Source organism: Colobus angolensis, unplaced genomic scaffold (assembly GCF_000951035.1).
Source record: "Colobus angolensis palliatus isolate OR3802 unplaced genomic scaffold, Cang.pa_1.0 Scaffold10, whole genome shotgun sequence".
Classification (NCBI taxonomy): Eukaryota; Metazoa; Chordata; class Mammalia; order Primates; family Cercopithecidae; genus Colobus; species Colobus angolensis.
This window is the reverse complement of record NW_012110919.1, coordinates 6,426,782-6,441,996: the sequence shown is the minus strand read 5'-3', so window position 1 is coordinate 6,441,996 and position 15,215 is coordinate 6,426,782. Positions and strand designations below refer to the sequence as shown.

At 37.9% G+C, this 15,215-nt stretch overlaps 1 protein-coding gene and 1 pseudogene across 3 annotated transcripts in view; one reads left to right on the top strand and one right to left on the bottom strand.

Annotated features, from left to right (window-relative positions):
* The window catches only part of VEZT (vezatin, adherens junctions transmembrane protein), an 82,485-nt gene that overhangs the window by 9,893 nt on the left and 57,377 nt on the right, over window positions 1–15,215 (bottom strand). For 2 of the 3 annotated variants that reach the window (XM_011934068.1, XM_011934061.1), the window contains 2 exons: window positions 9,863–10,194; window positions 4,692–4,885 (listed from right to left, as the gene is read on the bottom strand). In XM_011934068.1, coding sequence (XP_011789458.1) covers window positions 4,692–4,885; window positions 9,863–10,194 — 526 coding nt within the window. The remainder of the gene's footprint in view (window positions 1–4,691; window positions 4,886–9,862; window positions 10,195–15,215) is intronic. The other variant, XM_011934074.1, reaches the window with a different exon arrangement.
* Window positions 5,745–6,264, top strand: LOC105506030 (annotated as a pseudogene).

Sequence of the window (15,215 nt, the reverse complement as noted above, 5' to 3'; positions counted from 1 at the left end):
AAATAAATAAATAAATACATAAATAAATAAATAAATAAATAAATAAATAATTACAGTTATCTGTAGAACAGTGGTGAAAATAATAGTACTATCTTGTAAGATTAAAAAAGAATACATGAAAAGTGCTTAAAACAATGCCTGCTACAGATTACATGCTCAAAAACTGCTATTATTGCCTAATTAGCAGAACACAGATTTCATTATGTCGATGCTGACACCACAGATTGAGCTCTTTGAATGAAAAGAAAAAAAAAAATCCATAAGACTATTAATAGCAATAAACAAGTACATTAAACAGTGTGCTGGTAATCCAGCTCTCAAACAAAACAAAACACCCAATTTGCAGCACTTCCTGATTTCCAGTTCCCATGGTGTAAATGTACCCACTGTGACCAATTTTAAGCTACCAATGATGTTAAACTGACTCACACATTTCTGAATATTTAACAACCTTTGGAGAGCTAGCTCCAGCATGCAATTCATTTAACAAAAATCTAGCAAGAGGACGGGTGTGGTGGCTCCTCAAGCCTGTAATCCCAGCACTTTGGGAGGCCGATATGGGCTGATCACTTGAGGTTAGGAGTTGGAGCCCAGCCTGGTCAACATGGCGAAAACCCGTCTCTACCAAAAAACACAAAAACTAGCTGGGCATGGTGGTACACGGCTGTAATTCCAGCTATTCGAGAGGCTGAGGCAACACGATCATTTGAATCTGGGAGGAAGAGCTTGCAGTGAGCTGAAATTGTGCCAATGCACTCCACACTCCAGCCTGCACGACACAGTGAGACTCTTTCTCAAAAAACAAACAAACAAACACAAAAAGCCTAAAAAATTTTAAAAAGCAGATTTTTAATTACATGCTTGCAATAATAGCTTTTACAAACAGCACAGAAGGTTATAAAGTGAAAAAAGCTCCCTGATGACCTTATCCCTCAATTCTACTGTCTGAAAGCAAGGGCTTGCCAAATCTGTCCCACTGCCTGTTCTTGTAAATAAATTTTTCCTAGAATACAGCCACACTCATTTAAGTATAGTCTATGGGTGCTTTCACACTACAGCAGCAGAGTAAAGTAGTTGTAACAGACACACCATATGGCCTGCAAGGCAGAAAATCTTTAGAGAAAAAAATTGCAGACCCTTGTCCCAGAGCAATGTTTCTCAAATTTCTCAGACTTTAATGTAGATACAAATTACCAGATCTTATTAAAATACAGGCGGATTTACAGTCAGGGGTGCATTTGTAACAAGCTCTCATGTGATGCTTATATGCTAGTCTGGGGACCACTCTGAGTAACAAGGCCCTAGAAGTAATAAATGTGAAGAGTTTTAAAATGATGTGACACACATACATACACATGTGCATACACATATATTTTTGAGACAGGGTCTCACTGTATCAGCAAAGGTGGAGCTCAGTTGTGCAATCATCGCTCACTGCAGGCTCAACCTCCTGGGCTCAATCAATCATTCCACCTCAGCCTCCCAAGTAACTTTTTATTGTAGAGATGGGGTTTTGTTGCCCAGGTTGGTCTCAAACTACTGGGCTCGAGTGATCCTCCCTCCTTGGCCTCCCAAAGTGCTGAGATTATAGGCATGAGCTACTGCACCTAGCCTGTGATATTTTTAACAATGGGAAACTGTTATTAACTGGAGATTCTTTTCTATGGCAATCCTCGAGTAATGCCAAAGTTATAACCTACTCTCAATGATTTCCTGAACTTACCACAATATATGTGTAGATATATATGTATATATACGTATGTGTGGGTACATACATCTTTATATAAATTCTATATAAAATATGGAATGATTCACGAATTTGTACATCGTCCTTACACAAAGGACATGTTAATTTTCTCTGTATCATTCTAATTTTAATACATGTGCTGCCAAAGCCAAATACCCTAATCTTGGTTTCTAAATGCCATTCTCCATTAAAAGGTTTTACAAGCCATTCCTCCCTCCATCTCCAGTTCCTTGCAACTACTGATCTGTTTTCTGTTCCTTCACCAACTTAAGAGTGCCTCATAAGTGGAATAACATTGTATATAGTGGTTTGAAAGTGACATCTTTCACTTGGCATAATGTATCAGAGATTCATTCATCGTGTTGTATGCATTGGTAGTTCACTTTTTTTTGTTGCTGAGTAGTATTTCACTGTATGGAATACAGTGAAATAAGCTGATGTAACAGCTTAGTCACATCCCAAAGCCTAGCTGCTTCTAGTTTTTATTTATGAACAAAATATTTATGTATAGGTTTTTGTGTGAACACTAAGTTTTTACATTTCTTGCTTAAATATGTAGGAATGATACTACTGGGTCATATGGTATATGCATTCATAGTGGTTAAAATTTTGATGAAGAAACCATATTTATAAAACCTCAGAGTATTTCTTTACAAAATAATCATCATGAAAGACTTTAAGGAAAAGGAGAATAAAGAGCATGACAACTGAACACCATACACAATCTAGGTCTAGACATATAAAAAATATTGGGACAATCAGGGAAATCTGAATGAGTTCTGTGGATAAAATGGTTGGTGTTCATTTTCTGATTTTGATGGTATACTGTGGGTACATAGAAGAATGTTCCTGTTTTACAAAAATGCATACAGAAATATTTTAGAGGTAATGGGGTTTCAAGTCTACAACTTACTCTCAAATGGTTCAGACTAACACTACCATCAAAAGAATGACACACATATACAGACACATAGAAAGATAAGGCAATTATGGCAGAATGTCAACAACTAGGGAATACTGATGAAGGAGACTTTCAACTATTGCAACTTTTCTGTAAGTTTGAAATGATTTCAAAATAAGACCTTTTTTAAAAAAGATATGGCTAAAGCACCTGCTTCTTAAAATATTCAAATGCACATTTTAAAAATTTAAACCTGTGTAGTCATGGCCACTGTGAATTTTTTAGTGAGAAAAGTTTGTGAACTATTTGTGTCTTAATCCATATCATTATTATCTATGAACAAAAGCCATACATACAGAAAATAATTAGAAAATGGCTTAATTATCTACCCAATGAGGTGAAGAAAGTTTTCACAGTAATGGTTAACAATAATGGATAAGTGTTAGACTAAGATTCAACATCTCAGAGTATGCTAAAGGAGGGGTGAATGGGATGCATCTTTCTTTTTTTTTTTTTTTGAGAAGGAGTCTCGCTCTGTCGCCCAGGCTGGAGTGCAGTGGTGCGATCTTGGCTCACTGCAACTCCACCTCCTGGGTGCACGCCATTCTCCTGCCTCAGCCTCCCGAGTAGCTGGGACTACAGGTGCCCGCCACCATGTCCGGCTAATTTTTTGTATTTTTAGTAGACACAGGGTTTCACTGCGTTAGCCAGGATGGTCTTGATCTCCTGACCTCATGATCCACCTGCCTCGGCCTCCCAAAGTGCTGGGATTACAGGCGTGAACCATCGCGCCCTGCCTTTTTTTTTTTTTTTTTTTTAAACAGACAGTGTCTCGCTCTGTTGCCCAGGCTGGAGTACAGCAGTGGCGTGATCAAAGCTCACTGCAGCCTCAAACTCTTGGGCTTAAGCAATCCTCCTGCCTCAGCCTCCTCAGTAGCTGGGCACTCAGCCACTCCTATCACCGTGCCTGGCCAGGATGCATCTTTTAACAACCAAAAGTCTTCTGAGTGTTTCTGTTTGTAGAAAATGTACACAGAAGCTCTAGATGTCATATCAGAAAGTTTAATATGCATAAGTATTTGCATATATCAGAGTTTCTTGGTAGATTTATCCTTTGGAGAAAAAATTATTCACAGTTTACATCTGAGATATTAAGAAAACCTTCGGGTAATAAATCAGTAATTAGCATGTTAATATTTCCTCTGGAGAAAGTGAATACTTTTACTATCTAAGGATTTGTTCAAGCTTGTTTAAGACATTAAATAAATTATTACAAATTTAGCCTGTAAACACAAAAATAACAGGATGGTAAAGCATTAATTATCTTTAGCAGCAATGCAAATTCTATGCCTAAGTCTGAGTAGCCTCAAAATAAAGATCCAAGAGATAAATATGGTACTGGTTTGCAGCACAGTTTTCAAAAATTGATGTACCAAGCATTGAAAAATGAAATCAGTGAGGTAAAAACAAGCATAAAATTGGAGTCACATAAAAGCAGCTTGGTGGAAAAATCTCAAGACTATTTTTTTTTTTTTTTACCTAGTAGCACAAAGCATCTGATATATTATTAAATAATGACACAATATGTGGATCTTAGTACTAAATATGCAGTGCCACCAATTATATCATTTGTATATTATTTTTGAATGACTGAAGAAAGTATTTTATCTTAAAAGAAAAACTCGAGTTCCTAGCCCCAGACTATCAAACTCATTCTTTTATTATCCTAACTGAAAAAGAGTTTCTGGAAGTTCTAATAATAGAAAAATACTATCAAAATTTATTCTCTCATTTCAGTTTTTTTAAAAAAGAGATATGATTCACTGAACTTTCAAATCATATTCATTTTTAATTTACAAAATGAGAGTCAAGAATTGTATTCAGTGTCACTTTGTACATATAAATTCAACATTAAAAAAAAGTAAATTAAGAAATTTTGAAGCTAGTTTCATCATGAAGACAATACGTCCACCTAATAAAATCCTACCAGAGTAGGATAAGCATGTCTGCTAAGCATATGGCAAAGAAATCTCTCACAGGTACCTTTTTTATCCGTATTTCTTCGTAGCAGTTTGTCGACTTGAGAAATGGCCTCTTCCCAGCAATTGTTGCTTGCTTGAACGTGGGGCTGAATCAACTTTAATTTCTGTTCTAGGATGGGATAAGCCTCTGACACTAGTTCTTGTGTTTCTTTAGTACAAACAAGCTTTTCAAGTTCATCTTCAAGAATTATTACCCTGAGTCATAAAGAAAAACAGAAACAGATTTCTATAATATGAAATGAAAAATTTATAATTTATAAGGCTTATTTTAAAATAAGCTTAAATCCCAGCACTTTGGGAGGCCAAGGTGGGTGAATGGCTTGAGCTCAGGAGTTCAAAAAACCAGCTTGGGCAACATGGTGAAACCCCATTTTCACCAAAAATACAAAAAATTAGCCGGGTGTGGAAGCATATGCCTAAGGATGAGGTGGGAGGACTGCTTGAGCCTGGGAGGTAGAGGTTGCAGTGAGCATCGATAGCGCTACTGCACTTCAGCCTGGAGGACGGAGTGAAACCCCACCTCAATGAAAAAAAAAAAAAAGGAAAAAGGCTTATAATAAGATGAAAAAAGTTCTGGAGTTGGACAGTGATATGGCTGCACAACAATGTGTATACACTTAATGCCACTGAACTGTACATTTTAAAATGATTAAATGATAAATTTTGATATATATACTTTGCCATAATTTTTTAAAAAGCTTATAAAGAGTATTAAATATTTATTCAATAAATATTTCTTGCATACATACTAGGCATTTTATGGGCTAAAAAGAAAAAAATAAGCTCATCTGTTATTTATAAGAAATAACATATGATATTACACATATATGTAAGTAAAATATAATATCCACCCCCCCCCCAATCCTCCCTACCCTCACTTCCCCTGCCAACAACAGCTCCCTGGCTCCCTCCCCACTCGGATGTGGCTCGAGCTGGTGACACACAAGACTGGAGACACCACAGACCCACGACCCAGAGCAGCTTGAAGGCAGTGAATAATAACTCTTCAGGTCTGCAATAACAAATGGCCTCCAACAAAACCACATTGCAAAAAATGGGAAAGAAACAGAATGGAAAAATTAAAAAGTTGAAGAGGCAGAGCCTGATGAATTTGTGGTGGAAAATGTACTAGACTGACATGTAGGGAATGGGAAAGTGGAATATTTCCTGAAGGGATTTACAGATGCTGACAATACTTGGGAACCTGAAGAAAATTTAGATTGTCCAGAGTTAATTGAAGCATTTCTTAATTCTCAAAAAGCTGGTGAAGAAAAAGATGGTACAAAAAGAAAATCTTTATCTGACAGTGAATCTGACGAAACAAATCAAAGAAGAAGGGAGATGCTGTTGACAAACCAAGAGGATTTGCCAGAGGTCTTGATACTGAAAGAATAATTGGTGCCACAGACGGCAGTGAAGAATTGATGTTGCTCATGAAATGGAAGGATTCAGATGAGGCAGACTTGGTGCTGGCACAAAAGGCAAATATGAAGTGTCCTCAAAATTGTAACTGCTTTTTATGAAGAAAGACTAACTTGGCATTCTTGTCCATAAGATAAAGCCCAATTATTGTTCACATTGTGTGTGTGTGTGTGTGTGTGTGTGTATATAGACACATGTATACACACACACACACATATATATATAAAATTTGCGGTTGGGCGCGGTGGCTCACATCTGTAATCCCAGCACTTTGGGAGGCCAAGGCTGGTGGATCACCTGAGGTTGGGAGTTCGAGACCAGCCTGGACAACATGGTGAAATCCCGTCTCTACAAAAATTAGCTCGGCGTGGTGGCAGGTACCTGTAATCCCAGCTACTCAGGAGGCCGAGGCAGGAGAATCACTTGAACCTGGGAGGCAGAGGTTGAAGTGAGCCGAGATCACGCCACTATATTCCAGCCTGGGCAACAGAGTGCCAGGCTCTGTCTCAAAAAAAAAAAAAAAAAAAAAAAAAAGGAGCAGAGGGGAGCATCTTGGTTTTTTATTTACTAGTGTGACAAAATAACTACATTCTAATGAAAATCAAGTTTGATATGCTCATTTTGAAAGTAGTGTTGGAAGAGTTGTTGGGTTTTTCTTTTTTGCATCAATAGCACTGGTTACTTTGAATAAATAAACAAAAGCTTTCTGTAGTTGCTTCCTTTATCAGAAAAGAAAAAGACTACAATATCATAAATAATTAGAACTATCATTTTATTTCCATTTTACAGATAATAAGGAATTAGGCCCAGAGAGTTGGGGAAACTTGCCTAGAGTCAGAAAGCTGGTAAGATGTAAAACTGGGCTGAATACAGGCACAAAAGGATAATACCACAGAGAGACAGATAGTGTGATGAGAAATCAGAAGAAGGGAAAATTACAACCAACTGTAAGGACAGATGAGGAACAACTAAGGAAGAGGTATTTTTGAGGTAGCATTGAAGGGAATGGATAAAATTTGGGCCCATATACAAAAGGTGAGGAATGTTGTTCTTTTTATTTTTTATTTTTTTTTTGAGACAGGGTCTCACTCTATCACCTAGGCTAGTGCAGTAGTGTGATTTCGGCTCACTGCAACCTCAACCTCCAGGGGTCAGGTGATCCTCCCACCTCAGCCTCCCAAGTAGCTGTGACTATAGGTATGTACTACCACGACTGGCTAATTTTTGTATTTTTTTTGTAGAGATAAGGGTTCACCATGTTGCTCATCTCAGCTCCTGGGCTCCAGCAATCTGCTCTACTCGGCCTCCCAAAGTATCAGGATTATAGGCATTAGCCATTGTGCCTGGCCAGAAGCTTGTTCTATTAGGTTCGTGCAAAAGTAATTGAGGTTTTTGACATTACTTTTTTTTGAGACAGAGTCTCGCTCTGTCGCCCAGGCTGGAGTGCAGTGGCACAATCTTGGCTCACTGCAAGCTCCGCTTCTCGGGTTCACACCATTCTCCTGCCTCAGCCTCCCAAGTAGCTGGGACTACAGGCACCCGCCACCACGCCCAGCTAATTTTTCTGTATTTCTAGTAGAGACGGGGTTTCACCATGTTAGCCAGGACAGTATCGATCTCCTGACCTCGTAATTCGCCCACCTTAGCCTCCCAAAGTGCTGGGATTACAGGCTTGAGCCACCTCGTCTGGCCTGCCATTACTTTTAATGGCAAAAACTGCAATTACTTTTGCACTAACCTATAGAAGGACCATGGGAAAAGGCATTTATACAGTTTGGCTGGACTGAAGGAAAGGAATGAGAAATAAAGATAGAAACAGAGTGTAGTCAAGTTATGACAAACACTTCTATAGTATGTTTTGTAAAGACTTTAGTCTGAGCTGCTATGACTCCGAAACAAGTCAAGATTTTCAGTGAAATGAGAAGGCAAATATAAGCCTCAGCAACATTAATCTGGCCATACACACCTGGGAGGTGGGGAGGACAGTTAGAGATTAACACCCTAGTGTAGGGAAGGGACAATATGGTCCCACACCGAGGCACTGAGAGTGGGAACAGCAAAGGAGACATGGGGGAGAGGTGTGAAACACAAAAAGAGCATTCTAAAATATGAAACACAAAACAATTATTTAGTTAACAATTTAAAAAGTTGTATGTAGCAGCACTACAGAGCAAATTGGATATGATGGTTTGTGACTGGTGTACTTTCTAGTGAAAATACTTAGAAAGGAGAGACATTAGCATATATGGAATATTCCACTTTAAAACAGGACAAAAACTTCCTATGCATAATCCACAATTCCTACCCATGGTAAAAGCTCCTCTTTTTTGTGTTCATGTCTACCTTGTGTAGCATGCTTTCTTCCCTGAGCCATCTTCCCTCACTTTAATGCATTCTAATATGTGCCGTATATTTCTGATTCTATTGCCAAAACTTACTTCTTCAGAGACTCTGGCTTTGCCTACAACCTGCCCACTGAAATCCTATTTTCCTTTGATGACAATTCAACCTTTGCCACCCACTCAAGTGGAGATGGCCTTATTGCCCAGTTCCCTGTAGGAGGCAGGGCTAAGAAACTGGTTAGCATTTACCTGCTTTCTTAGACCAGCAGATATAGACCACTGGAATACCCTGAGTTCATAATGTCTTCATTTTTCTTATGTCATAATCTTTATATCAGCCTTATATCAAGCCCATCTCAGGCCTTGAACTGATGGGTAAAAATTTAGCTTCTCAAAATGTCTTTCTGACTTTAATTTCCTATCCTTGTATCTCTTATCTTCCCTAATTCCAGTGAAACTAGCCTGATTTTGCTGATATGTCAGTCCTTTTGATCCATTTTTATTTACATAATTAAATGCTGCCTTCCCCATTCCACTTCTTGCCTTGTATCCCAGGGTCAAGTACATCAACTACAATCTTGTCAGCTCTTTGAATTCCTAGGACCTTCTTGATTACCAACACAACATGAACCCAACCATTCATTTGATCCAGTCCTACATGATGAATATTTAACTGTTACAGAAAAATTTCACTGGAAACGACTGTATTCAATTAAATGCCTTGATTCAATTTTTAAACTTGAAAACTTCGTAGAAATATGTGAAAATAGTATTTTCAGCTGATGAAGGTATACCGAAGTGGGACATAAAAATTTAGAAATTAAGGTAGAGTACCAACAATTTCATGCAAGGCAGGAAATGAACAAATATAAACTCTAGACTCTACATTTTGCTTTTCAACTGGTACCACAAAGCTTGTCCTGTGATACAAAAAAATTTAGATCTGCTGTAATTTATTTAGAAAAATAGCAATATGTTACTCTTCTACTACACATAACAATACCTCTTGTAACACACTGTTCCAATATTGATAGATATTTCTATTGGACTGCAGGTTCCAGTTGAAGAGAGTTAAAAGTTACCTTAAGAGAGTTAAAAGAAACTCATTCTTTATAACCATCTCCATTTCAGCTCTCAAAGAGAATGAACAACACCTGCTTTTACCTACCTTTCCAAGTTTTCTGCTGAACTAAGGAAAAGTAAAAACTGTAACTCCCTCAAGTTATAGTACTTACAAATTATTATTATTATTATTTTCGCTATATTTGTAGCTATAAATCACCCTTCATGCTCATGTCTCAATTTTGCTTCTTTTTTTCTAGCTAGGACACAAGCCAACAACCACAATGGTACACGAATGAAGCTTGCTAATCACCGAGACCTTTCTCGGTATAATTTCTAAACTTACTCATTCAGTAATGCTTTCAGATGGAGCTGCAAGCTACGCACTGCTGTGTGAACATTATTCAGTTCTCTTGACTTCTGTTGAGTTTTGGATAAACACTGTGGTACTGACTGGTGCTGAGTTTCAAAGTATCGAAAGAACTCATAGCTGCGCTTAAGCTCTTCCAAACAGGCAGAATGAGCGTGAGGTAGACCTTGAGTCACATCAGATAAGATACGATGAGGCAGAAGTGCTGGAGTAAGTAAGGGCCCAGGAGGTGAATTGGCTGTAGAAAGTAATAGGGCTAACCGTCTGAAGAACTCTGAACTCTGTGCCACCCAGAGTTGGAACAAAACCTAAAGAAAAAAGAAAAAAGGACTAGATCAGTAACAAATATTGGTCAGTGTTCAAAGCAAACTATAAATTTGTTTATCTTAACTTCTGGTTTAAATTTTGCACTTTATCCTAAATAATAAATATAACTGAGCTTAAACTACCTTAAGATGAGCCAAGAATATGATTTCAAATTATGTATGTGGGAACCTGTTATTCCAATACAGCAGGTAACATCAATATATAATTTACTACAGTTCTGTCCTAGATGGGAAGTGTTGATGGCATGAGATACTTTAGTAAAAGTGAATCTTCACTCATTATTCAAAAAAAATTTTCACACAGAAAAGAAGACAGTAAGACTAGTGGATATATATATATTTCTCCAAAGAAATGAGTCACATGGATCAAAAGCTTGGGTTTCAAAATAAGACTATTACCTTGCCCTATGAATTAGCTAAGAAATTAACATAAAAATCAGTCCAGGGCTAGGTGCAGTGGCTTACGTCAGTAATCTCAGCACTTTTGAGGTGGAGGTGGGGAGATCACTTGAGGTCAGGAGTTTGAGACCAGCCTGGCCAACATGGTGAAACCTCGTCTCTACTAAAAATACAAAATTCAGCCAGACATGGTGGTGGTGGTGTGTTTGCAGTCTCAGCTACTTAGGAGGCTGAGGCAGGAAAATCATTTGAACTTGGGAGGCGGACGTTACAGTGAGCTAAGATAGTGCCACTGCACTCCAGCCTGGGTGACACAGGAAGACTCCATCCAAAAAAAAAAAAAAAAAATCAATTGAATACTCCAGGAATGTCTGACATGAGAAATTGCAAAACCTATTATTTTAATTAATTAATTAACTAATTTTTGCCATAGAGTCTTGCTCTGTTGCCCAGGCTAGAGTACAATGGCATGATCATAGCTTACAAAAATCTCAAACTCCTGGGCTCAAGTGATCCTCCTGCCTCAGCCTCCTGAGTAGCTAGAAACACAGGCATGTACCACCATACTCAGCTAATATTTAAGTTTTAGAGATGGGGTCTCAGTATGTTGCCAGGATAAATCCCATTCTTCTTCTTCTTCTTTTTTTTCTAAAAGCAGTCTGAATATGTTCATAGGCCCATTCCTGAGATACATCCTGAATCCTGGCAGCAAAATATTTCTCCAGATACAGTCGTATTCAAGATGAGGACAATATCTCCGAAACAAATGTATGAGGAAACAATGTAGTATGAAACAAGAGGTAGCAGGCAATAAAAAGAGGATGAAACCACTTTTGGTAATTTAGATTCCAATTATTCACAACTATGAAAATAGATATTATTTAGATGGTTTTATTAAATGAATTTTTAAATTATGCCAATAATGAATTAAGGTAATTTCATGTAAATCTATTTTACCATTAACTTGTTTTATTTTATTTTTTTAAAGTGAGCAAGGCCAAATTCCCCAGTTGCTACAGATGCAATATCTAGGGATTCTTGACTTACAAGTTTACTTGCAAGTCTTCTTATTCAACTATTAAATTTTATGATTACAATGACTTTTATTATTTTATTTGTTCATTCAGAAATGATTTCTTGAGCACCCACAAGGTGCCAGGCACTGTTCTAGGTGCAGATAAACAGCAAAGAGCAAAAATGAAAAGAGTCTCTACTCCGATGGAGCTTATATTCAAGTAGAGGGGCACAGATAATAATCTACAAGTAAAAGATACTATTTCCCTTTTTCTATAATGATTGTCCAGGAAGAAAAAGATAGTGTTTCTTGGTTGATGGGAAAAATACAGCAAAGAAGGGGAATTGTGTGTGTGTGTGCGTGTGTGTGTGTGTACACATATGAAAGAGGAGGAGAGAGACAGAAAGCAGGAAGGAGAGAGGAGAAGGGGGTGGCCAGGGAGGTCTCTAAAAGTGTCACCTAAAGGAAGTGAGCCATGAGATCATCATCAAGGAAGAGAGTTCTAGGGAGCAGGAAGTCAAGTGCAAAGTACTGTTGTGGGAGCACACAGGGCAGATCTATGGAACAAGAAGAAGCTCAGTATGGCTGGGGCCAGGTAAGCAATGGGGAGCCACTGAAGGTTTCTGAGCAGAAGCGTGACATAATCTGATTTATGCATTAACAGGCCCACACTGGCTGCTGAGTTGAGAGATTACAAGAAAATGAGAGTAGAAGGAGAGAAACCAGTAAGGAAGTGACTGCAATACTCCAGGTTAGCATTAATGAGACCACAGTGGTTAGCAGTGGAAGGTGAGCAGCAGATGGACTCTGGATCCATTGTGAAAGTAGAACCAACACAATCTCTTGACTGATTGGTATTGAGAGAATAAGAGCTAACAAGGATGATTCCAGCATGTTGGGTCAAGATAACTGCAAGAATCAAGTTGGGACAGCTTACTGCGGCTTTTAAAAAGACTAAAGGCAGGGCGCAGTGGCTCCCACCTGTAATCCCAGCACTTTGGGAGGCTAAGGTGGGAGGATTGCTTGAGGCCAGTAGTTGGGAGACCAGCCTGGGAAACATAGTGAGACCCCTGTCTCTACAAAATATTTTCTTAAAAATTAGCCAGGCATGGTGGCATGTAACTGTTGTCCCAGTTACTTGGGAGGCTAAGGTGGGAGGATCGCTTGAGCCCAGGAGTTCAGGGTTACAGTGAGCCACGATTGCACCACTGCGCACCAACAGCGTGACTGAGCAAGACCTTGTCTCTAAAGACTAATTTATTATCCAATCACTGTCACATTATCCATTTAAACCAGAACTCAGAAATATGTATTTCTTTTTTCCTTGGATAAGGAGATAACCATAGCCAATAGGTAAACAGAAAATTTGATTTAAAGCATTTCACAATGTGTGCATTTATTTTTCTAGAGCAGGAAACGTATGACTTTATAAATTTAAAAAACTAGTTAAAAACTTAAAGGAAAAGAGAGGGATAAGGACTCTGTTCTAGGGACTGATTGAGTATCCCTAATCCAAAAATTTGAATGAAATCCCAAATGCTCCAAAATTTGAAACTTTTTGAACACTTCCTTTAACATGGCAGTTAAAGGAAATGCTCACTGGAACATTTCAAATTTCAAATTTTTGGATTAGGGAGGCTCAACCTCAATGTGTAATGCAAATATTCCAAAATCTGAAAAAATCCAAAATCCAAAACACTTCTAGTCTCAAGCATTTTGGATAAGAAATATTTAACCTGTATTTCATTTATGTCTCCTCAGGCTACAATTCGGAGGTTGCTTTTCTTTCCAAAGGTGCAATACTTGCTATCACTAAACTTTCCTGAGGGAAGATATGTTAACAATAAAAAAGAAATCCAAAATGTATTTTCTTTAGAGGGGGCAACGCACTTTTAAAAATTTAATTTACAAAGTCTATTTTTAAATTTCTTATCTGAATAACGATACAGTGGCAACTACAGAGGGGACAATACACAGTTTTTGAACATTACAGGGGTTTTCAACAGTTTGCAAAGTCTATAAAGTTCCTCAAGATAAGGTTCCTTGCAGAGCCTGATAAATGTGGTAACTGTAACACAATTATTGAGTTTGGTTACAGGTTAGTTATAGGTAAAAATAAAAGAAATATAAAAATACTATTATACTTTGATTTGTAAAACACTGAGTGAGCAAAAAGAATCTAGCTGTAATCATTGTTGGAAGGCAGGATGGGGATACAGCAACAGAGAACAAGTCTCACATTTCAGAGCAGGTCATATCAGATAGAATTTTAAAAATCAGCTAACATTTATTAATTGCTTACTCTACACCAGGCACTGAACTGACAAACATCTAATCCTTTGGAGGCAAGCATTGCAATTATCCCATTTTAATAAACACAGAAACAATGATTTGCTCGGGACCACACAGTAGTCAAATAATGGAGCTAGAGCGAAACCTGGAAAATCTGACTCCACAGGGTCCACAACTTCTCTTTGCTGCCTGTACTTAAGCTAGAGTACAATTCAGGATTTAATATGCTTTTAAAAACAGTACATCAACAGCATAAAGAAAAAATCTCCAAGGCATCTTGATGAGCTAACAAAAAGTAATTTAAAAGGAAATGAAATACTATAATTCTTTCTCCAAGTCCTTCTTAAAGAATAACAGCTATTACCATTTGGGGGTACCCATTATATGACAAGCCCTGTTTGAGGTATTTAATATGTCTTCTCATTTAATCTAACACCTTATAAGGCAGGGATGGCAACTCCTTTTCACAGGTGACATAAGTTTAAAGAATAACTTATTCAAAGGCAAATGGCTAGTCAGTCAGGGCTAAAATATAAACCCAGGTTTGCTCAATTTTCCACATTAAGAATCTCTTAAATTGTACTTTGAAAAAAATATTTATTTTCCTTAAAGAACAAAGCATGGTAGGATATTAAATTTGAAAGGGGGTGAAATTACCTATAGTCCCACCATCCCGAAGAGTAGCTATATATATCTTGGTATTTTCTCCTTATTTTTTTTTTTAAACAGGGTTGTGGCCATATTGCATATACACTTATGTATCCTGATTGTTTCACTGGTAACAGATGTTTCTCCAAGTTTTTACAGAATTTTCACGAGCAAGCTGTAGCTGCTACACAATGGTTCACCATGTGGCTCTGGCATGACTCACGCAGCCACTCCTCTATTTTTGAACTTTCAGGCAGTGTTCCATTGTGCACTATTATAAACACAAAGTGAATAAGCAACTTGGTATATAAAGCTTGACTATGTTTAGAATAATTTCCTGCAGTTTGTAGAAGGGGAATTACAAATTCAAAGGATAAATCATTTAAAAGGCTCTTTACATGTCAAGTTGCATTCTGAAAAAACTTTAGAGAACTGAGGAAAGTACTGCAGCAGCCTAAGTAAGAAATGATGGTGGCTGGGACTAGGATGGTGGGGCTGCGGGGCTGGATACAGAAAAAAGTGGATGGGTTTAAAATACATTTTCAAGGTATAAGTAAGAATCTGCTGGCCGGGCGCGGTGGCTCAAGCCTGTAATCCCAGCACTTTGGGAGGCCGAGACGGGCGGATCACGAGGTCAGGAGATCGAGAC